The 22,672-nt window shown below is 46.8% G+C and overlaps 1 protein-coding gene across 1 annotated transcript; it reads left to right on the top strand.

Annotated features, from left to right (window-relative positions):
• The first annotated feature begins 14,405 nt into the window (after positions 1-14,405).
• Positions 14,406-22,347, top strand: Ggamma30a (guanine nucleotide-binding protein subunit gamma-e). The gene is made up of 2 exons (XM_077669967.1): positions 14,406-14,903; positions 17,754-22,347. The coding sequence occupies exons 1-2, from the start codon at positions 14,815-14,817 to the stop codon at positions 17,857-17,859; spliced, it is 195 nt and encodes a 64-aa protein (XP_077526093.1). The 5' UTR covers positions 14,406-14,814; the 3' UTR covers positions 17,860-22,347.
• The last annotated feature ends 325 nt before the right edge of the window (positions 22,348-22,672 follow it).

Genomic DNA, 22,672 nt, shown 5'->3' with positions numbered 1-22,672 from the left:
AACCGGGATCATGCAACCGTAACTGACCTCTGGGGCGGTTTGTGCCTTGTTGCCAAGGCAACCGATGTTTGAGATCGTCAGAGAAAGGCGCTCGCTCCAGCGCTAGAAAGCTCAGAGCCGCGCCGGAGCATGTTTAGCCAACGTTGCCGCTCTCCACCACGCGTCGCCCCAAGCTGAACTGGTCACATGATTGAAGCGTTTTGTGCACGGGTTCTGTATCGGCTTAAAATGTCTTTTTCACATGGCGCCGGCAGGAATTACTACCACCGCAAAATAAGACCCGGCACCAGCGGGGCCACATCTGATACGGCGCTTTTTGGATAAACAGTGCGCGGTGCATGAAAGGGACCGAGCGCAAGATCCTCCCCAGCGGCTGCGAGTTCGCCGCCGATTAAAAGTCACGTGCTGCACTGCAGCAACGCACACCGCGAAAGGGCAAGGCCAGGCCACCGCACACATGCGGCCAGATTTTTCGTTCGCTTATCCATCCTTGAGCGGAGTGCGGAATTCATGGTGTCAACAAAACGTGCCCGTAGCAGACGGCAGTCGGAGGAGCGTAATGCGGAAGTACGTCACCGCTGACTAGCGCAGCATCATGGGAGGCAGTGCTCGCGCGCCGTCAACAGTTGAAAAGAGGAGGAAACGCGGCGCGACGATAATGCGCGGTTTTTGATTTACGATTTCTCAGCTAATACTCATCGCTTTAACAAAATTCTTGCGGGAGGAGATTGCTAATACATTGTCTTATTTGGTTACATGTAGATCCATGCATCGGCGGAAGGTATTTCAGGACCCCTTTAACTCTGCAGAGCAAGGAGCGCAAGGAACTGCCGAGCCAGAAAGAAAAGGTGAGGGGTAGACGCGGTGATAACCAGCGGGAAAGCACATTTAGCACCACCCCTCGGAGTACCCCCGGTCACAGGGAAGCCGCCCAACAGGATATCCACTTAGAGCAACACGTCAGTCGGCCCACCGTGCAGGGCCGGATGCCGACTCGAAGTGGGGGAAACTGGGTATTCCCAGCACGCAGTGCCCGCAGAGAGATCCTCATTGTGGGAGACGCCAATGTAGGCAAAATGACTACAGCGATCCTGGAAGCCATGGACTCACCGGGAGCAGTAGGCCTGCTCTATGGGAGAAAAGCTACAACGGCTACAGCATTTAAGTACATTGCGTCGTACGAGCGCAGGGCTAAGTCCATCCCCCGGCGCTATGTGGTGCACGTCGGCCTTGTGGACCTGCTTCGTAGGACGCCAGATGAGATTGTCCACTCTTTGAACACAAGCAGTGCGAATGGTGTGGACGATATCGTTGTGTGCTCAATCCCCGAGGTGGCGACGAGGGCGAGGAGGTGAGAGCTGCAATACTGCTTGCCAACGCGAGGATCAGGAAGTGGTGCAGGCGTACTCGTCGCAGGTTCATTGACCTCAGTAGGGGGTGGCAGGACACGATGTTGGAGAAGGATGGCCTATACAGCCTGGAGGGCGCCGGCTTTGTTGCAGCCAAGATTGCTCAAGCAACACTCCCTTTTTTAGGCGAACGGTGGCAGAATCATCAGCGAAAGCCAGTGGAACCGAGGTACGTGACACCACCAGTCCAACAGGCCCCCAACAACGGGACTTTGGGGCTACTGAGTGCATCTATCACCGCAGCGCAGTCCGTTCCACCTCAGTCGCTGGCACAGATGACGCCGCTACTGCAATTTTCCCAGCCGACACTCGCACCTCAGGAAGGAGTACCATGGTGACCAACCATTGGAATGTTGCCGATGCAACCTCTCCAGGGACCACCTCCGCCAGAGTCGTAAGAGGTTCTACACGGACTGGTTGAACGAGGAAAACCATCAGCTTACGGCAACGGGCCGCATCAAGCGTGCATCACTGTCGCAGGCGGCAAGCTGGGTGGCTGCAGCCTGGGACGCCATCCCTGGAACTTTGATCGTGCACTCCTTCAAAAAGTGCAGCATATCGAGTGCGCTTGATGGTACTGAGGATAGCACACTGTTTGAAGATGACAGTGATAAAGAAAGCGGCGAGGCTAGCAGCGATGACGACTCAGAATCATGAGCACCGCATCTTCATGCTCAATACAATGTGTTTTCTTTTTGTGAACGCTGACCTCGCCTTTTAGTTCGGCCTACATTCAAGGGAAGTTTCTTTTTTTTTTTTTTTTTTTTTTTCCCGTGGCTTCTGACTTTTGGGGGTCGGCTTAGAATTGGGGCCGGCCTAGATTCGAATAAATACAGTACCTCAGTTGACCACATTCGCCTGGTTGGCCCTTCCAGAAATGAGGTAACTGATGTAGCCAATTCGTTTGCACATCACTCAGGCAGCACTTTTGGGCCCCCAAAAGATGGCGAGACATTTCAGTTAATCAACAGCATGTGTGGGGCAAGAACACCTCTTCTTCATGAGAAACTTGTATTTGATAACCCCACGAAGCCTTCTCTATCTTCTGGCCCAGGTGGCATTCCTTCAGACATACTTAAAACATTTAAAGATATTCTAGTTCCTATTTTAACATACACCTTTAATAATTGCTTCGTCACGAACACATTTCCTGCTACATGGAAAATATCCAGGATATATCCCATATTTAACTCAGGCAACAGAACAGACCCAACCAACTATCGGCCGGTTTCAATCCTTTGCGCTGCATTCAAGCTGTTTGAGTTCGCACTACACACATACTGCCCTCGTGCATAAAAAATGCGCTGTTGCCTAATCAGCATGGCTTCATGGCAGGGCAAATGACAACTAATCTTGCTTGCTTTATGATGCAGGCCTCTTTGTGCTCGCCCTCAAAGTGTAGCCTGGTTGATGTATAAAACAATTGTTCCGGCCTTAGCATATTCATTCTTAAGATACTGGGTTCGCTGTTGTTTTTACTCTTCTGGGCAATGAAAAGACTAAATAAACAGACTTCTAAAACCAATTTTTAAAAAGCGTGGCATATAACATCAACACAATCAGTGACCAGAACTTGCTCATGGACTCAAAGATTGCCGCATTTGATACATTTTTCTTGCAGACTACACTTCTAAAATATTACTGGAGTAACGAGTTTTAGATGTCGAAATACCAATACTGTTTGTCTTCACAAGAAGCTTCCTTACAAAGTTCCCACAGTAAAAACTCTTTACGGAAGAAGTCTGCGATGCTTTTACATTCCTGAGATATTGAATTTTCTTCCAGACGGATTCCACAATACAACTAGAAGTGCTTTCAGACAAATGGCACCGGCACTTGATCATGATCAATACATGCATTTTTTACCTAATTTGGCTGTGCAACTTTGTGTAATAAAACATTTCATTTCATCTACTTATTATTTTAATTACTGAAAAACAGTGCGTAATATGTTATTTGATCATTTTTTTAATTACTGCTAGTACTGCAACTTGTGTGAACTTCCCCTTTGCAATGTTATTACGGATTCGTGTTACCAGAGTCCCTTGATACCGTTCTGGTCACGATACTTCTCCGTCACTCTATGGGAGAGCTTGATATGGTGCCAAGAACGGCCGCTACGCGGCGCAAGCTGCCTTAGAGGGGCCATCGCCCCGCTGCGCCCGGCCGAACGCACTGGCAGCGGCGGCAGCCCGAAGGCGTTGTGTGGAGGCAACTCGCGGTATTCCTTCCACCAAAGTTTCTGCATCAGCGTCATGCAAACTTCATGTGCCAGTGCACCGCGTTCAAGGTGGACGGCATGAAAATTCGAATGCACAATGCCTAAGGCGTGTTGTGTGACGGGCTGTAGCTCCGGATACCGAAGCAACAAGAAAAAGGCGTCACTCTTCTGTTTCCCAAGTAGCGCCGAACTTCGAGAGAAATGGAAGAGAGCTATACCGCCGTTGGAAGCTGGCGGTTTCAACTTCGAAAGGAAGAACGTTCGGGTTTGCAAAAAGCATTTTGATGCTAGCGACGTTGTAAGAACCGACGAGCACATAAACGGGGTGGTCGTGTCGCTTCAGCGAGAGAGACCGAGGCTTCGGACGGATGCTGTTCCCAGGATTTTTGATGGGCTCCCAGCTTACCTGACAAAGCCAAAACCGCGTTCCCGGCCAGCGATTCAGAGGCAACCAGCGAAGAGGCGGCACAAATTGTCTAAGCAGCGTATCATTAGCACCAAATTTAAGATTTATTGCATGCTTTAAATCACAACCCCCCCCCCCCAAGCATGAAAAAAATTTTTTAAAAATGTATGATGTGGTGCCTCGGTAGTGGCAAAGGCGGCCGAGCAGCCAGCACTGGCATCAAAAGGAACTTCCAGATTAGGCTGCTGTACTGCCCTTCCCGAGGGAATCATGGGTTGTCGGCCGGTAATTAATAATGCTCTAAATAGTAAACACAAGCAAACGCCAAGTGGTGGGTGTCCCATGTAAATTGCGTGGAAAAAGTGATCAATCAAATGTTAGGCACATGAAACTCATGTTTGGAGCGGTCGCAAAAGCGCTCGGCTGCTATAACCGCGCCATCGAAAGTCCCCGCATCAAGAAAGCGATCGGCGCTCACAAACGTGTGTCCAAAACAACTACGCACATGGGTATAAACTCAAATGAAAGTTCTGGAATAAAACTTCTGGCTGGACCATTCACTTCATTTGAATACTTGGGTAGCAGCGCGCGAGAGGCGAGCCAAATATAAACCAATGTGATTGCTCCTGTACTATACACTGTTGTGTCTCATTCCGTTCACCTTCCTCCCCCATTTGCGGCACTACCAGAATAGAAAGTTCACCTACCGCATAAACATAATCGCCCTTTGGCCAGGCGCAAATATGAACACGTTGTCGAGCAGATCTAGCAGTAGCTGCTCGCATCGGGAGCATGGAGCATGAGCATCGTCTTTCAACACTTGCGAGCTAGGACGCACTGCTTCGAGGCATCGTAAGTACGCATATAATTGGGCTATGAAGTAATTATTAACACAGTGCATTATCGCGCGGTGTGAGAGCACTTTAAATGCACTGCTGTTTATAAGGTAGGCCCGCACTCCCAAGCAAACTACGCGTGCGTGCCAAAGTAAACAGCTCTCATTCGTCGTCGACACTGGATCCCGTTACGACTTAGTATTTATCTGGTGGCACTGATGTGTTCAGAGACGTTTAAGAAAAGGTAACAGGAAGAACAGCACGCACATAATCGCGTCGAAACGTCGGCAGTAGTGCGCATACAAAGCCCAGCACTGGCGGTGGCTTGTGGCCCCCCTACGACGGGTGGCGCCGCTAGCGAGAGATTTTGTCCCTACATCAACCTTCAGGCGCAGTTTCGTGACCAGAAAAGCATTGAAGGACTCTGGTGCTACGAAGCTTTGTATGACGCTTCCTTGCAATTCTGCTTCTTAAAAAATTTTCTTTTTGTACTGGGCAACATATACAAACGTTGCACTTTACAGATGTGATGTACTGAGTTATGTAAATGTTTTCTTTTTATCAGAGAACTACTGCCCAACACCACCCCACAAGCCAGCTGTTAGCTTTGGCAGGCCTAGAAATGCAACTAATTTTTCTTTATGTACTAATAAACATTATTACTGGTATTAGAAGAATTAAAGCTGTGGACCCACTGACGGATTGCACAGAACTGTGGGCAGCGTGTGCCCAAATGCCTCGTAACACGACCTGATATTCTGTATCCCTTCCCTACAAGTACGCATTATTGCAACTTGCTACAACTAAGTGTCTGGGCTGTCCTGCAGATTTTTTGTCAACATGTCAACAATAAAGGAGCAAGCAAAAATGAAGTCCAACACAGAACCGATTCAAGTGGTTGCTGTTTGTGGAATCATTAGAGGATCACCTTTTCACCTTGTCTATGAGCCTTGCAGTGAGAGGTTATTTAAAAAAAAAGAACAGACCGGAGAACATCCCTCGGTGTTGAAAATTATGGGCGACGTTGAAGTTTGGCACTTGCTTCAGACATGGGCTTCGTTGGTCCCTTGCAGGATGTCCGTACACCGGGACCCTTGCCAGAGAAAAACGTGCGCCTGTGTTGACATCCAGGATTCTTGTGAAGCAGCATCAGCCATGCAGACACCCTGTATAGAGACATAGCACACAATAATGCTTTGTTAGGCCTGTACGACAAACACGTGTGGTTGGCCACTTGCTAGTAAACAGCATGCACGTTTGCCACAAGGTGGTTACAGTCGCAGGTAGCAGGAGGTAAGGATACTGAATGAAACACTACAGTCAGCAAAACGTAGTGGACTTGGAGGACCAATGCATCATTCGAAAAATTCCTCGGGGCACTTCTAAGTCTGCTTACGCGCTTTGAAAACGAAATCATGATGCACTATTCTACGACTTCTACATTTCCAATTTACAGTTCAGCGAATTTTGTGAGATGTGCATTAGCTTCTCAAAGCTTTCAATTGCAGGCCATTCCCCCACGTGGGCATGTGCCACATAGAAAGGAACAATAGCAAAAACTTCTTGTTCTACTTCTTACAACATGCTGGGATAGCACAGTTGGTAGAGCATGAGACTGCCACTGCGGAGACCCAGTTGGAATCCCACAGGATCACGCACGTTTTTAATTTTCCGTATTTTTACTCGTATAACCCACACCAAAAATGCAAAAATTTCAGGGGAAAAGTAGGGATGTGGATAATACGCGGGGCTTTTCCTCTAGTGCAGCTTCACGGCAATGCGCGTTGCGCCATGAAGCTCCCACGCAGTAACACTGACTAAGCCTTCCAGGCAGCGATTGCGGAAAACATACAAGTACAAGGAAGAAAAAACAAGGATCAATGCACTCTAATTGAATTTTATTTGTGAACTGTGGCTTTTGCCCTGCAGTCAGTAAATTCTACTTGCTAAATGTACGCTTTTACTGTCTACGTAGTAGGTGATGTGTTGTTTGAGCAGTAGCTTTGGTGCAGCCTTTCCTGTATGAAATGTGCGGCCAATACGCGAGGATTTTTTTTCTTTTCCGGAGGGCTAAAAGTGGGGGTGCGTATTATATGCAGGGGCAGGTTATACGCGCCAAAATACGGTGTTGACTCTTTACAACGGCAACCATTTTCTTGAGCGGGCAACAGCGACTCTTTTTCCCAGAATAAGGCACTTGAGGCTTTTCCCTCCATAAGTGAAGCGCCTAACGATCATCTGCACTGAGGTTCATCCAATGTGCCCAAAAAGTACTGGCGCAAAATTTTAGTCCAACAAACCTATGCGGGATGCTGCAAAACATTAACAAAGCAAATCCCAACTCGAAAAGCTACGTGGGAAGTCGGAAGCATGGAAGACATGACTATCACTTTTGCAGGACTCCATTCACCAAAACAAGAGCTTAGAGGCATTTAAAAAGGCACGCCAAGAATAAAAGTGGAAAAGGAACGACTCTAGAAGACACCCTAATGAAACCGAGGTTATTTCTTTTGCTCAATTAATTAGCAAAAGAAATATCGAAATCGAGGGCCCACCACCAAAGTGGTTCAAAAATACGAGGGAAGGCAATAGATCATTGTGCATCATGTGTCAACAACGCAGTGTGGTAAAACTTAGTGCAACCGGGCTTAAAGTCAAACCGAACTCCCACACGAGGCTCCAGTTTTGTCGCCGATTATTTGTGTACAAAATACAAAAAAATTCATGGTAGTGCGGATTGCCCATTCCAAAATGTCCACCAGAAAACTCGAGCGTTGGGCACATTATCTCCACAGTTGATTGAGCTTGGACTGGGATGGTTCCGACTTGAACCTATGTGGAGGTTTTGTAGCGCTGGACTATGCCCGACGACGAGGGTCTGGAAGCGTCGCCCAATTCCCCCCACCACTTTGGCAACCCAAGTCACGCTTGCCTAAGTCACGCTGAAAGCGGACAATTTTTACCTCACCGAAAAAACCGCTACCGCTCATGGACTAGTCAAAGTCAATAGATCACAGGGTGTCTACCAAGTTGACATTTTAAAATTCCCCGAGTTTTCCAAGTTTTCCCCGAGTATTTTTGATAAATTCCTGAGTGACACAGAACTCTCTTTTACGTCAACACAAGCTGACACCACTTCATCAGTTGCTGTCACCCTCTAAAAAGCACCGTATAAAATAGTATATGACAATAAATTTTGAAAGCTAACCAGTAACTTTTGTCTCATTCAAAAAGAAAACAACAGAGTGAACATACAAAACAGCGCAAGAAACGAGGACTAAGAAAGAAGGGCACAGACGAGCGCTGAACTTAGCCCTCATTTTTTGCGCTGTTTTGTATGTTCAGAATGAACCAACTGGCCCCACTCGAGACGCTAATTCATAACAGAGTGGTATTAAATTCACAGTGAATGAAATATCAAAAAAAAAAAGGTAAAACCGTACTGCCATGTTCTCAGCTCGCACTCAATGCCTCATTTCACTGCTTCAAAGAGTTCATTTTGATTTGGATAAGGGACACCTGCATCTTAAAGGAGCCATGAAGAGAAAATGCAAGTCGGTTTTATTCGAAAGATTTCGTGTTTTATAGTGCCCCCAGCGCTTGTCCGGATACAAATGGTGCTTTATTCACTGAGAAATTAAACAATTTAGGTTAAAATTTGATTTTCCCGCTCAATCGTGCGTTTTCGTGGTCCCAAGTGACATCACGGGAACCGACCGCTCTGCAGCCTAGAGTACCTTCATTCACGCATCCGCCGTACAGGGTAGAGACACGTATACGCTGGCGCCGCCATTTTCGGTTGCTCGCTCGCCGCCGAAGCAAGTCATTGTGTCAAAACCGCGCTAAAATTTTCGCCGCAACGTGGTTTACTGAAGAAGTTTAAATCATATTGTCTGTTTCATGTTGCTAGGTCTCGTGGGAAACGAAAAGAATAACGCGTTGAGCCCGTTGGCCCAATTGCGGCGGCGCGGGACCGTTCAAAGGTTGTCTCCACCCTGTACAGCGGTGTTGGTTTGTTCCCGCGTTTCTTTACGTTCCGTAACCTAGATGGCGCCACCATACCGTGGCAAGCGTTTGGTTTGTTTTTGCCCGCATTTAAACCTGGCTTGTTTTTGTTCTGCGAGAAAATATTCGTTCCCTGAAACAGTGCTCGCTCGACAAATGGGGTTACGTAAGACACTGTTGCTTGCGTGAATCGGCCAGTGTCGTCTGAGAAAACCCCAAGCCCCGTAGTGCTGTGCAGCTAAACCACGCATGCTGTGCGCAGTACGAACAGCAGAACGCATCAGTAATTGTATGTTTACATGTGCTTTCGTAACTTCCACTGTTTGTCCCATCCTTCTTATTGCTTTGTAAAGAATGTGCCCTAAATTTAAGCGCAAATCGCTCGTTCGTCTAGTTTGTAAGCTCTACCTAATTTGCGTCTGCTTCTGCCAGCCTCCGCCAATCGCAGAGCTTAGCTCATGTGACATCATAGGTTCTGTTGCGGGAAATGAGCTGGTGGGTCGCATGACCATTCCCGTTTTTCCTAATTATGTAGCTTATTTGAGCGAAGTTTACGTTAAAAGTGGTGTCAGTATGATTCTAACGAGACAATCTTTTGAATGAACAAAACTTGTGTTTTCTCTTCATGGCTCCTTTAAACACCGTCAAGTTAGGTGCCCTTACATGCCGCCATACTTTTAGCATCAAAGCACTGCGCAGGAAGAGCGGGAAGAGTTTATTTGGGATTCACATTGGAAATTACAAACACCTCAACTACACCCCGCTATGGTGACTCCACGTAAAGTTCTTTTGTCACGCAGCGAAAGCTATGGAGCCGAAACATGCTCTGTCTTTCTATGAAGCGGAATATGGTGCCGGCTTTCAGTTAAAAGTAACTCTTAAAACGGGGTGCAATGGGTATATTTGATACTTAAGACGTATTTTGAACACAGCTGCGAACTTTTAAAGTTGAAAATTAAGAGAAATGTGTTTTTATTATTACGCCAGATTCACAACGTGCGTCAACTAACTAGAAACCACAGCAGATGGTGCCAGGTGTTCCAGCATAGGATTGAAAGCTACTACTGCCCCTACCCCTGTAGACCCCCTTATGCTGCACAACAAGCTATTGGGGCGCGCAACATTTTCTTCTGCCTTTCAGGAGTCTGGGAAACACGCCAGAACACAAGGGGAGCGTACAGGGTGTCAGGAGGGGGGGGGGAGGGGGTGACCTGCAAGTTGTATGAAGCGAGTTCTCACTGGAACCAGTGACTTCAGACGGCGCCATCAGCGACGGCTCCGGAGGGCTTTCCACTTTTGACTTGCTGTTACCTGAGCCAGCATTACCGTGAATTTCACCTCCTTTATAAAGTACAGCTAATTTTCCCTGATAGAAGCACAAATTCCATGAGTGTTCTCCAAGCTTTTCCCGACTATTCAAAATCTCTGAGAATTCGATGTTTGGTAGACACCCTGCTATCACTAAAACACGGTTTTAAGCTTATTTAGTGACACTACGCTCATTTAGCGTCAGCTACGTGTGGACAAAACCCCCAACAAAACGAGCGATAGGTCTGGGCGAAATCTCCACCAAAGCAAGAAAAAGTGGTTAACCATTAGCACTGACTTTGGCTAGTCAGTGAGTGCTAGCAGTTTCGCTGGATACGTAAAAACCATGACTGCTCCCATGCGAGTTTTTAACAGGACGTAACACGGGCTGCCAGGGTATTTTGGCGCCTTTAATCCTTTGCGGTCCATTGACAGGCTATGCCCGACATGGGTGCTCAAAATTAAATTTTGCAGTTTTTCTCACTGCGATGCGCCCGCATTCTTTGTATACATGATGCGCCATCTTTGAGGGGTAAGTGAACCTTGTTTGTTGAAGTTTTCTTTTTGCACTAGGGTGCACCACAGTGTTCATCACGGGCTTTCAGGATCCCAGAGCGTTTTCACGTGCGCGCTGTTCGCCTCCTCATGCGATGAGGAAGCTTACATGGCCACTTCCTCATCGCATGCGTTCTACCGTGGTGCAGTTAGCAAAAGCGATGATGACTGACTTCAATGAGGAAGAGAACTGCATGCCTCCATCAATTAGTGATGACAGGGATTCGACAGAGAACAGAGTGACAAAGACCACAATGGCGGTGGAGACAGCATCGTGCAGATCATTACTTTATGAGCTAGGCATTTTGTCGAATGAAATGGAAATGGTGGCGAAAGCTTTTTTTCTAGAGGTTTCCATTATCAATAGTTTTACACAAGGCAAACACAGCTGCAGAATCGGGGCGAAAAATCGCAGGGAAACCTGCAGTACAGCCGCAAGCTCATCCAATAGCTGGTGGGTGACCTGAGGGTTCCAGCCAAGAAGCAGGGCCCGTCCGCACGTCTGGAGCGCGAGTAAATTGCTCCCGTGAAGACGAAATGAGCATTTCTAGCAAGAAATCATAATTTCCAGCTTGATTTCTGACTATATTTATAAATCCGAGCTGGAATCGTCAGCTTCTAACCAGAAATAATTCATACTCTAGCTAGAAACAATTATTTCCAGCTGGACTGACAAATGCTAGCTGGAAGCAAGGGCGTCCGCAGAACTTTTTGTAAGGGGGGGCATGCATCCATTAGCGGGGGAGGGGGGGGGGGGGGGGGGCAGTAGGAGGGTACGGTTGCATAGCACAAAAAAGGCGCTATTTCTGGTTACAAAATGTACAAACAGTGAATTAGAACCAGCATTGGAGGATATACATTGGATTTTATTAACGAACAAATAAATAAAGTTAATAAAGAAAATGCGAAAAGTTACTGTCACTTTGTAAAGAGTGGCCAGTCTCGCTGCGTGAGCGTTCTCGACTCAAGCCAACTGATCAACAGCACACAGTACAATACATTCACATACATAGAACTGCACTCCGTCAACCTTCCTTGAATAGCAGCTGCAGGCGCCTCGGGTTTTTCGGGCAAATTGCGATATGACATATGTGATGAAGTCTGTTGAAATGGCTCACGCAATAAAGATGCTACTCGCCTCCCTGGCTTTCAATGCAGTACAGGCGTACAAGCGTTTTGAGGGGCTGATATATAGGTTTTGTTTCGGGGCTTGGGTGGTGCCGACATTTCGCAATTTCGAAGGAAAGGGTGTACAAGGTGATGGGACGGCACGGGAGGATGTTACACTCTCCCTACTAGGTGTAGCGGTGAAGATTTTTTGCTAGATATAGCTGCAACTTTGTCCGAAAACTGAAGTTCCTGCGGCAAGACTGCATAAATCTAGAGTTTAGAAAAAAAAAAAAAAAAAAAGTCAAACTTTTCAGAATTGTTTGGTATCTTCAATAGCCAGTACAGGCAGTCTGTTTCACTGCCGTCACATGACCGGCAATGTTAGCCAGTGTCTGAAGTACAATGTTGACCGCAGCCCTGAAGGGCGTTCCATACGGATACGCAGGACCTGAGTGTGCTAATCATTTGAGTAGCGTAGATCGTTGCGCTAGTTGGTTCACGTACATAATTTTAAAAACTTTTCGCTAAAGGACGGGACAAAGGAGAGAACGCCGGTGTAGTTCTCTCCTCTCTTCCGTCCTTCAGGGCAGAGTTATTTTAATTATGGGCCAACCAAGCTGTGCAGCTTTTTTGTAGTTCATAAAAATATCCGAATTTCCAACAGTTGCCCCCCCTTCCGGACGCCCATGGCTGGAAGTAATAGCTGCCAGCCGAAACAAAGCTAGAAACCGAATTTCTAGCTAGATGAACTGGCAAGGTCCTCGGAGACATTGCCAAATCACCCCCCCTACCCGACTGGGTAAAATCAAGACAGCCTGATCAGTTGCAGTTGCGAAACGACACCAGCGAGGATTGCTGTACTGGATGGGAGCAGTCTGTCTTGATTTTTACCCAACTGGCCAAACCGCTTCCGCTCACCGACTAGCCAGAGTAATTGTTAATAATTAACAGTGACTCTGACCAGTCAGTGAGCGGAAGCGGTTTGGCCGGTTGGGTAAAAATCAAGACAGACTGCTCCCTACAAATCAAGACAGACTGCTCCCATCCAGTACAGCAATCCTCGCTGGTGTGGTTTCGCAACTGCAACTGATCAGTCTGTCTTGATTTTACCTAACCGGGCAAACCGCTTCCGCTCACTGACTGGCCAGCGTCACTGTTAATAATTGATAGTGACGCTGGCTAGTCAGTGAGCGGAAGCAGTTTGGGCGGTTGAGTGAAAATCAAGACAGACTGCTCCCGTCCAGTACGTGTCGTTTCGCAACTGCAACTGATCAGTCTGTCTTGATTTTACCCAGCCGGATAGGGGGGTGATTTGGCGACCCCTCCGAGGACCTTGCCCGTTTTGGCGTTTTAAAAGCGTCAATTCAACAACTTAGACGATAAACATGTGTCGACAAGCTACGCAAAGACACGCGAGCAGAGAAAATACGCGGGCGAGCACGCTGCCTGAGATGGAGGGGGACGTAAGGGAGGAACAAAACAACAAATGCTGCCACCGCGGTCACCAATTGCGGTTACTTTTCAGTAAAGCACATACAGAGCAATAACCAAGCTTTTCACTTTCAGTAGAAAGGTTATGTTGATTCCTCTCGAAGAAAGCGCTACAATAAATGTCACTGCATGTCAAAAACATGGAGTCTTTTTTTTCAACACAAACATTTTTTATACCACGCCCCCCCTCCCCGAAGGGCCGTTTTTTTTTTTTTTTTTTTTCTGGGAAAGGTGGCAACACTACTTGAAAGGGTTAATGAAACAGCGCAAGGGACAGGACACGAGTAAAAACGGACAAGGAAGGGCGCTGACCTTGTTTTTACTCGTGTCCTGTCCCTTGCGTTGTTTTGTTCATGGATTCTTACCGCCTAGTCAAGCTTCCCGCTTTTGTTTACTAGCCCCCGCCTGCCGATAATGCTTACATTACGATTTGTCTCTCACGGTGTTTCAAGCAAATTTCAGCACCATTATCGTATTTAGGCATGCTACCACTACGAGTATTTACACGAGCAAGCGTGGCAGTGTTCATAACTGCTGTTTCATGAAGTAAAATCACGTTGGCCCAAACTATCCTCACTGACCTTTCCATGGTGTCACGTGCGTCAAAATCACATCGTTGTAGCCTTGAGGCAGGAAAAAAACAGTTGTTCTTTCTCTCTGGTAATAGTGAAAACTGCCGTCATCGTGCGACGGGCCCTGGGACCGTGTAACTGAGAAGTTACGCACGTAGGAGTTTGCGCAAAATTATGGTTTACCTTCCACCATGTCACGTTAAACTGCTGTCACGTTAATCTTTAATGATGATGGTAGCTGGTGGCTAAAAAAACACTGTTGACGGAGATAACAAAACATTTGTACGTAAATAAATATATGCAAATTTCTTTGCGGTTGTTTTATTGGAGTTTTCTTATGGTTTTTGTGACACATTTGTGCCCACATTAATTCACGCTTTATCCTTTTTTTTTTTGGCAACTTTATCGCCTAGCGGTTGATGTGCAAAGCTCTACTCTTGTCGATGACAATACAGGCAGAAATCTTTTTTTTCTGCGGTTGTAAAACCGTAAAACCGATCTTTACTCCATAAGAAAGGCTACTTTCTGTGTTTTGAATCAAGTTTGTTCCTTTTGGTGTAGTTGAGAAGTAACTGTTCAGCCGTAACATTGTTTAAGCGTGCTTTATTTCCGCGACTGCTACGTCCGCTACCACTTCGATCGCTGTCGCGCCGCTTAGTGGATTAGCGCTGCCGTAGCCCTAATTCTTCCCCGAGGTTTCAGCGACCGCCTGTGGCAACTTGTGCAGCCACAAGTTCGCCCGGTTCGAGCGAATAAGCGTCTCCAGCGGTGCCCGGCGATCCAAGGCCCGTCTCGGAAGCCCTGCTCGCCGATTCCATTGCGGGGATTTGCGCCGCATCTACCGAGAGCTACCCGCAAGAGGCGTATCCCCGGTGCGACGACCGCTACCACCACCATCACCATGGATAAAGAAAGCATCAAGAAGCAGATCGAAAACCTCCGGTATCAAGCCCAGATGGAGCGGTGGCCTCTGTCCAAGTCTATCCAGGCGTGAGTGCCCTCTTTTCATGGCGATTTCTAAGCTCCTTTCTATGTTCCGTGTTAACTGCTTGTCTCCGCTGGCTAATATGACCCGGCGCAATATCGCCCCCAACTGCATTCTCGCCCAAACGAAATCCGTGCGTCGGCCAGTCATTTTAAAAGCCATGTGTTTCCGGTGGTCCTGATTTCGATTCTTTTGGTTGTACTGTAGGCCGCAGCTGTGTTCAGGAATGAGAGGCATTTGGTTTCGTTTTTCACTCTCGGGTGGGAGTTAAATTGAACAGATGCTTTACCGGGCCCGGAGACTACTTCTATTTTTTTTTATTATTTCACTGCGCAACTATTTGTGCACATGTCCGTCTCCCGTAGCCGTGCTTGTGTGAAGTAAGCGTTCTTTGTAGGTGTTGCGGCCGCAGTATTTCGTCGGCACCTAGCTTCGTCATGCTGCGTGATTGCAGATTCTGTTGCGCCGTCGCTTCGTCTGGAGGCAGTCGCGTGTAGGAATGCATAATCAGTGTGGTATAGATGCAGCCGCTCTGGTTTAATGATGGTGCAAGTCACGCCCGATCGGGCAAAGCTACGCGCTTTCGCTTTGGTAGCTTCGCCCTGCGGCGCCAGTGTCCTGCGGTGAAGCCGTACTCGGTGAGGGCGCAGCGGCCTAATTAGATTTTAGGAATAAGGCAGTTATCTGTGGAGATCTTGACCTCCATTGACAGGTACCCCACCCCCCCTTAACCCCTTCTCTTTTCCTCAATTTAAAAGCTGTTTGGTTTTTTTTTTTTTTTCAATTTATTGGTGTGGCGTTTTTAGAACCATAGTGTGATTGACGCACGCATCATAAATGTCGGTCGTTTCTTTCTCTTTGTGCTACAGGCATACTTATCTACCGCCCGCAAGCTTTTTTTTTTTTTTACAAACGTTTCACTTTTTAGATGGGTGACCTGGAACTGTCACTTCGTAACTGGGCTCTTTTTTCTTTTTTTTTTCGGGGAAAAAATTATCCCGCAGTCGCTTTTTTTTTTTTTTTTTTTGCTTTGTGCTGCGTCTATTTTTGAACGTGGCCTTTTATTTTCTCCGCCTTTTCATTTAAATGCCACGCTGCGTGAGGTGGTGGCATTTTGTGGTAGCATTTTGTGCATTGCCGTTGTCTTAGTGACCTACTCATTGCATGCCCTCCAAGTTGCAGCAACTGGCTTGCGTTTTCATCAACTTCTTGTGATGTTCGCAAATCTAGTGTGGAAATCCAGTCAGTCAACAGCACCGAGCATACAGATGTGAGCTCGATTTTCCATCTGCTTTAAGATATAAATATGCAACGATCTACAGTCATTAAATGGGGCCACAGGTGATCTCGTAAGCCTGCAGTATGTAGTGCTGGAAAGTAGGGGCGAGCGTCTGGAGTGCCTCTACAATGTGCTCAACTAAAAGCCAAGCCTTCGTTATATAATGTGGCCCAAAAGCCGCTTATTGCAGCTCTACTCAGAGCAGAGACCTGGAAAGCTCTTTTTTTTTTTGTTTTGTTTTTGTTTTTTGCATTCTTGAAATTGTGGAATTCCTCTCCAACCTGCGTTTCATCACAAGGGACCATACATCACTGCTGTAGGAGGACAACCTCCTTTCAGTCGCAGCAGCATACGTATCTCACAACTTTTCAGAACACCCCAACAAAAGTGAACAAACGTTCTCTATGAAATATCTGCTGTGTTGACCCATCGCTTCTAGAGTACAAGGGAAGATTTTTCAATCAGTCTTGTTTTGGATCTTATGATCCTGCTTACACCTTGGCAGTACAGACTTTTTTTGGCTGTTCCATTCTGGCTGTCTCTTAGAGCAGATGCGTGGGAAATAAAATAAGACCCTATTCTTAGCTCCAACGACAGCAAGAAAAACCTTGTGCATTGTTAAGCAAGTGACAGATTAGAAGCTTCCTACCGTTGTTTTGGCGGCATCCTGGGGTTCGCACAGCGGGCGAGTGCAGACATAGAATACCTGTGGGCAGATGGATTGCTCTGTGAGTATTCAGTGGGCTCCCAGTAGTCCAATGTGCACGAACTGTAGCTTTTGGCCATTTATTCGTGTTTGAAAAGGGTTACTGGCTGAGAAAATGCAATATGGTATGTTTAGCTCTCACACTTGGATTTCTTCCCTTCTGAAGATGACGGCTTCTGCATACACGAGCAGTTTATCGTAGAATGCAACATCTGTCTGACTTAAAATTGACCTTGCGCGCGTATGTCATGACTGACAAATAGGCAGTCATAATTTGCTCCTTACTAATGAAAGGTTATGAACCCTGCATCTGATAAGAGGTAATGGGAGTTCATCCCGCTGTTCACGTAGATTAGAATGACATGTCATGTTGAACTGCTGCAGCGCAGCTCCCTATTTTATTTGCCCGTGGAATACCCATTGCAGGAGCAGTTTTGGACTGCCCAGGAAGAACGGCTCACAACTGTTCTTTGCAGCCAAATAAGAGAGACCCATTGTTCCGCTTGTGATTGGTTCATGGAAGCAGTCTTCAGTGACAGTGTTCTAAATACGCCCACCTCCGGCCGTCATCTTTTGCACTCCTAAAATTGATTAGGGCGAAATTCTGAGTTTTGTCAGTCTCAGAGTGTCTGTTTCAAGCGAGCCGTGATTGGCTGGAAGCAGCCAATCGGGAGGGATGCAACACAAGGCGGGGCATCGGTTTCTGTGCACATCATGTCAGATGCTTCGCAAGTGCCTCTAAGTCACGACTGAAACAGACAAACTCAGAATTATGCTCCCGTTCAAAAGGGGGAACCAGCTGGGGATTTTTTTCCCTAGCACACCCTCCTTAACCCTGTCTTCTTCCCCAACTCCTGCGCCACGCCGCAGGCTGCGCGAGTACATTGAGGAGAACGAGCGGACGGACCCGCTGATCCACGCCCCGGACAAGAAGAGCAACCCGTGGGCCGAGAAGGGCAAGTGCCTCATCATGTGAACCGAGGACATCAGTGCGCTCCTGCTGCTGACCCCTCCCGCCGGGGGACTCCTCCTCCTCCTCCTTCTCCTCCTCTTCTGGCCATACTTCACCTGACAGCGGGAGGAGGAGGGAGACGGCCACTCTTCTTACGACCCCCTCCTGACCGGCAAACCAGGGGAGTTCTTCCAAGGAGGGAAGACGACTCTTAACGGAGCAAGAGGAACATTGCTTCGGAGAAAGCAACGTTCCCTGAAGACGATCTGTTTACACGAGGTAACAGTTTAGGAGGTTGTTGCCGCTGTGGCCACGATCGTCTGTGTAATCAAATCGGTGTTCGCCAACACGGCCGAGGAATTCTCTCGGGGGGGTGAGGAGGTAACTGCTTGCGGGATGCCACCAAAATCAGGCATGTTCGTGTTAAAGGGACCCTGAAGGGCAAGAGGTATTGAGTGGCGTGGATGTGGTTAGTTAGCAGGATCGTGGCTAAAACTGGTCTTTAGAACACATTGCACAAAGCACTGAAATATCGCAGCATAGAACTTAGAATGCGGAGCTCACAGACGCAGTTCAATTCCTGCACCCCTCTTGGTCGTCACTGTTTTTCATCGGTCTGTTCTTTGGGTGCTTCTAATTGGCTCTTAAGACGTTGCGCAAAAAGGGCGGGAGTTTTTAAATGTCTTCCACGTTTCTTGGAGTATCCAGTGATTCCATGCTGTGTGGTGCGAGTGTTTGAGTTGGAAACCATTATTGCTTGCACTAATGGTTGCTTGCACATTATTGCATTAATGAATTCTTTAGCGGCACCCTAAAAAACAAATTCAGGGTCCCTTTAAGAGCTGCTTGAAATGGATTTACTGGGAGCATTGCGTTTCACCCCAGGAGATGCTTAGGTCTCCTGTGAAGTTAAGGAGCCCTTCGTGCGAAAATACTAGCATTATCTGTATTGAAGTTGTATTCGAAGCCGGCTAAATGCAGCCCTGGCTTTCAATCAAAGCACAGTTAATTTTTCTTTCACTAGACCATCTCCTCCCAAACGAGAGCTTGGAGACATTGAGCAGCTTGCCAGGGAATTGCTATTTTTCATGGCAGCTGTAAGTTCTTTGTTTTGTTATTCATAGCCAGCCAATCATCTCTAGGACACATTGCAACAACTCTCGCCACAGAACAATTTCCTTCCGATGTCAGAAAGTTTTCTTTGAAAGACAAACCTGTCTTCGCAAGAAATGCTGAAAATTTCAATGAAGTCTCCCCGAGCATTTTTTCTTTTTTTTGTCACCGTTGTAGCAAGCAGCACACTGCATTTCACATTTTCTCTGAAATTAGGTTACAGACCATCAAAACAATTCACTGCGAGAACATAGCATCTTGTCTAAGGCTGCCTATTTGTGGTTGGGTTGCGTATGCCTGTGCTACAAGACAGCTTTCTATTGGCAGTTGAACACTCACTTAAAGTGGGCCCGATGCATTTTAATGGGGCACTCAATAGACAGTTGGTTCATTGGCCTTGGGAAGGCCTTTGAAACAACCGTGTAGCACGGGTATTGTACTGCTAAGAAGCTTTTTTTCACTGCAGCTTTTTGCATGCCAGGTAGGAGGGGCTTGTGTGTCATCGAGGAGATTCCGAGTGCTGATGTTGAGCTGTACAGGCTGCCCAAAGCTGAGCTAGTCTATCAACTGTGAAGAGACAGACCGGATCTGGTAGCACAGAGTTCGCTTAATATATGAAGTTGTATTTATTGTTGTGAAGACTTCTCCCCTTTTTTCTTTCATTTTGTGCGGCTAAGCAGTACAATTGACAACTACTAAGACACGAACAGGAAGGTATGAACCGAAAAATGCAGACTTCAGCATTTTGTTCGCGCTTTAGTTGCTGTCGAGTGTACATGTTTGAATGCCTCCTTTTTGTATACTTTTTTCCCATTTCCCAAGGTTTGTACAGCTGTACCACTTGTTTGTTGGCATACGTATCGCGTTTGCCCGGCATGTCTGCTTAGTGAGCATGACTGGGAGTTATTTTAGTGTGGTTGGCTTTGGTGGGGTCTTTTCCTTTTGGTTTCCACTGGCATTTAGCAAAAAGTGTATGGGCTTTGCAAAGTGTGTTCATTAAATTACCGTGCTTCTTGCGACGTCAAGTCCCAGTGACGAAAGCTACACCAGGGAGAGTTTTGTGCACATTGACCTTCTTTTTTTTTTTTTTTTGCATCTCTGAGTGCGTCATTGCATTCTGCTGTAGGCTTGCATTTCTTACGATTCATATTGTTCTTGCTTTATTCCTGTAGAGCTCTGGTACACTGGTCGCCCTGTGTGGTTTGATTCAGTTTTTGTCCCCTGTAAAGAAAAGCCAGGGGCAACGCCGGCTTCCAAGTTGTCGGGATTCTAAAAATCAAACTCAGGACCAGGAATAATACAGATGTGATGTAGGCAGAAAAAAGACGGGGTACCAGGTGGCCATATTAGCAAGCTTAAACTTTGCAGGGTGTAAAAATGTAAAAACACTGCCACTGCTTTGTATGCAGGCTAGCCGACAGACTTCCCCATCATTTTTTTTGTTTCGTTATCAACAAGACGTACTGAACGCCTCGAGGCCTCTTTGTGTTCTGCCACTGGTGCTGTTGCTGTTCAGTGTTACCAACACAAATGTTTGCTCTGTTGTCAAAATGAGCAACAGGCATTAATAGTATGTTCTGGCTGGAACAATGGAGTTGTGGTTCGAGTTTGGGTAGCCCCAACTTCGTTTCTAATGCAGTGCATTTTCTTGGCTTGAATGCATCATAGCTGAAACAGGCATTTGGTTTTGTTGTATTGTTGTCCTCTTGGGGCCAGAATTTCGTAGAAATCATATTGGCTTTTGTGCTGACACTATACATCGCATTGTGTGAGCGGAATCGACACGTGCCATTTTTCTTGCGCCGTCATTTTTGGAAACTAGTCTCTAATTGCTTTTTTGTTTTTGTTTTCTTTGCCAAACATGTGTGGCACTTTGTACCATTGGGAGACAGTAGTACAAGTATCTTTGCAAGAACGGTGGGCCTGACAGCGTTGAAGTGTTAGTGCCCCACAGGCATTTGTAATGTAACACTTGCAACCTGTCGAACCGCTGATTTTGTACATCAAGATGTCACCTCCAGCGGCGTAGTCACTTCATAAAACACCCTTGCCGTTTTATTCAGTTTGGGGGACGGAACAATGTTTGACGTGCTTTCAGGAGTGCAAGAGTGTGAAGCAAAATGCAGTTAGTCCTTACAACTACCATCTAAGCTTCGTCACGCGACGAACGGAATTATCTGCTTTCTGATTTTCAGTGCCACTGTGTATCGCTCGCTGCCACTGTAGGCGTTGCCACTGTCGTACAGACACTTTCATATCCACTGCCCTTTGGAAAGCATATATAAGCAGTCTCTCATATTTCATACATATTTGACGCCCCTAGGGTGTCGCACTTTTGGACACGTTTCAAAGCTTTCAGTCTGGTGGTGTATGTATAGACCGTGCAGTCGAAAAAATGGGGTGCAAAGACAGAGGAAAGGGCAGAGTAGCACGTTTGGTGCACCCTCTTTCCTATGCTTTTTGCCTATTTCTCTGCCGGTTGCAACACCAACTGGAGGTTTAGAAACAGAGCTACAGAGGAGTTAGTCATCTCCCCTTTGAGAGTTAGTATAACGTAGCTAAAATATTCCTGCTTGTGCGAGGTTCACGGTGAAAGTGAGCTGGTAGGCTGCTTTATTAAAGCTCCCGAAACTGTCCCGTGGCTTCCGCAATGAGTCAGCAGAATTGTAACGCAGTTCACTAATGCGTACAACAGTTATGGCTACCCTTTCCACTGCTTTTGTCTGTCAATGGATGCAGCTGAAACAGGAGAGTTTTAAGTGCACTGATTCCATCCTGAGATAGAAGTATGACTCTCATGAGCCCCTAACGATTCTAGAGCTTCATGCCGTCACATCAGTCATGTTTTCTACTCTGAACAGCTGCTTCGTTCGTTGCGAGGAAAGGGTCTTACAAAGCGGCACTAGTCCCCTCTGGTTCATGTTGCACGTGCTTCCTTTTTGGAGAGCTTCGTTGCCGTGACTCGACAGCAGGCAATCATTCTGCTCAACCGGCCATACTACCCACAGGTGTCGGAAGTGAATGAAGTTTGTGTGAAAGCAGCTTTAAAAAACGGTGTCAGCTTTGCCTGCTGAAGTGAATTCAATGCAGAATTGCCTTTGACAAAGTGTTACAGTGTGAAGAAGGTTTCACTCGCCACGTATGTTGTCAGCGATTTGGCATCATTGCTTTAGTCTTGCGAATTCACTGTACTGTAAAATTGCTGCTACACTGAACATGTGCACGGTATTGGTACAAGTTTGAGAAAGTTTTCAAGCACGCAAATGCACACGTCTGCGACGATGCTGTTTGTGTTCTCTAGATGTGCAGTGTGCTTTTGAAGTATGTGCGCGATGCTGGAATGTGGTTTCACTTCTGGCTGGCACGAATGTATCTGAATAAACATGGCTTTTCTTCTTATTTTCAAGCGTAAAATTTTACTGTCTCCTCCCAGCCAGACTAGATTCCGTCGCTACAGCTATCGTGTAACATTTTACCATACCTGCCAACTCTTCTGCATTTTCAGTAAAATGTGCAAATTTCGACCCGTATTAGATTTTACGAATCTTGCCTGAAATTTTATGGGAAATGCTTTGATTTCCGGAAAAAAAAAGGGAACATCTATTAAAACGGCACTGTGGTACCTTGCGCCGCCATGAGAGGGAAATGCGTACTCTTGCTATCATCATCAGTAGAAGCTGCGACTTCTGTCATCTTCTCACGTAGCCCACCCAAAACTCGCTGC

This window comes from Haemaphysalis longicornis, unplaced genomic scaffold (assembly GCF_048455015.1).
Source record: "Haemaphysalis longicornis isolate Haplotype H1 unplaced genomic scaffold, Haemaphysalis longicornis Haplotype H1 scaffold_5, whole genome shotgun sequence".
In the NCBI taxonomy this organism is placed as follows: domain Eukaryota; kingdom Metazoa; phylum Arthropoda; class Arachnida; order Ixodida; family Ixodidae; genus Haemaphysalis; species Haemaphysalis longicornis.
Note: the sequence above shows the minus strand (reverse complement) of the source record. Positions and strands in the feature narration are given on the sequence as shown.

Bases quoted from the DNA above. Each gene is read 5' to 3' on its own strand.
- Ggamma30a (XM_077669967.1), top strand. From the start codon at position 14,815: ATGGATAAAGAAAGCATCAAGAAGCAGATCGAAAACCTCCGGTATCAA. The intron at 14,904-17,753 runs GTGAGTGCCCTC...GCCACGCCGCAG, and splicing joins CTGTCCAAGTCTATCCAGGC to GCTGCGCGAGTACATTGAGG.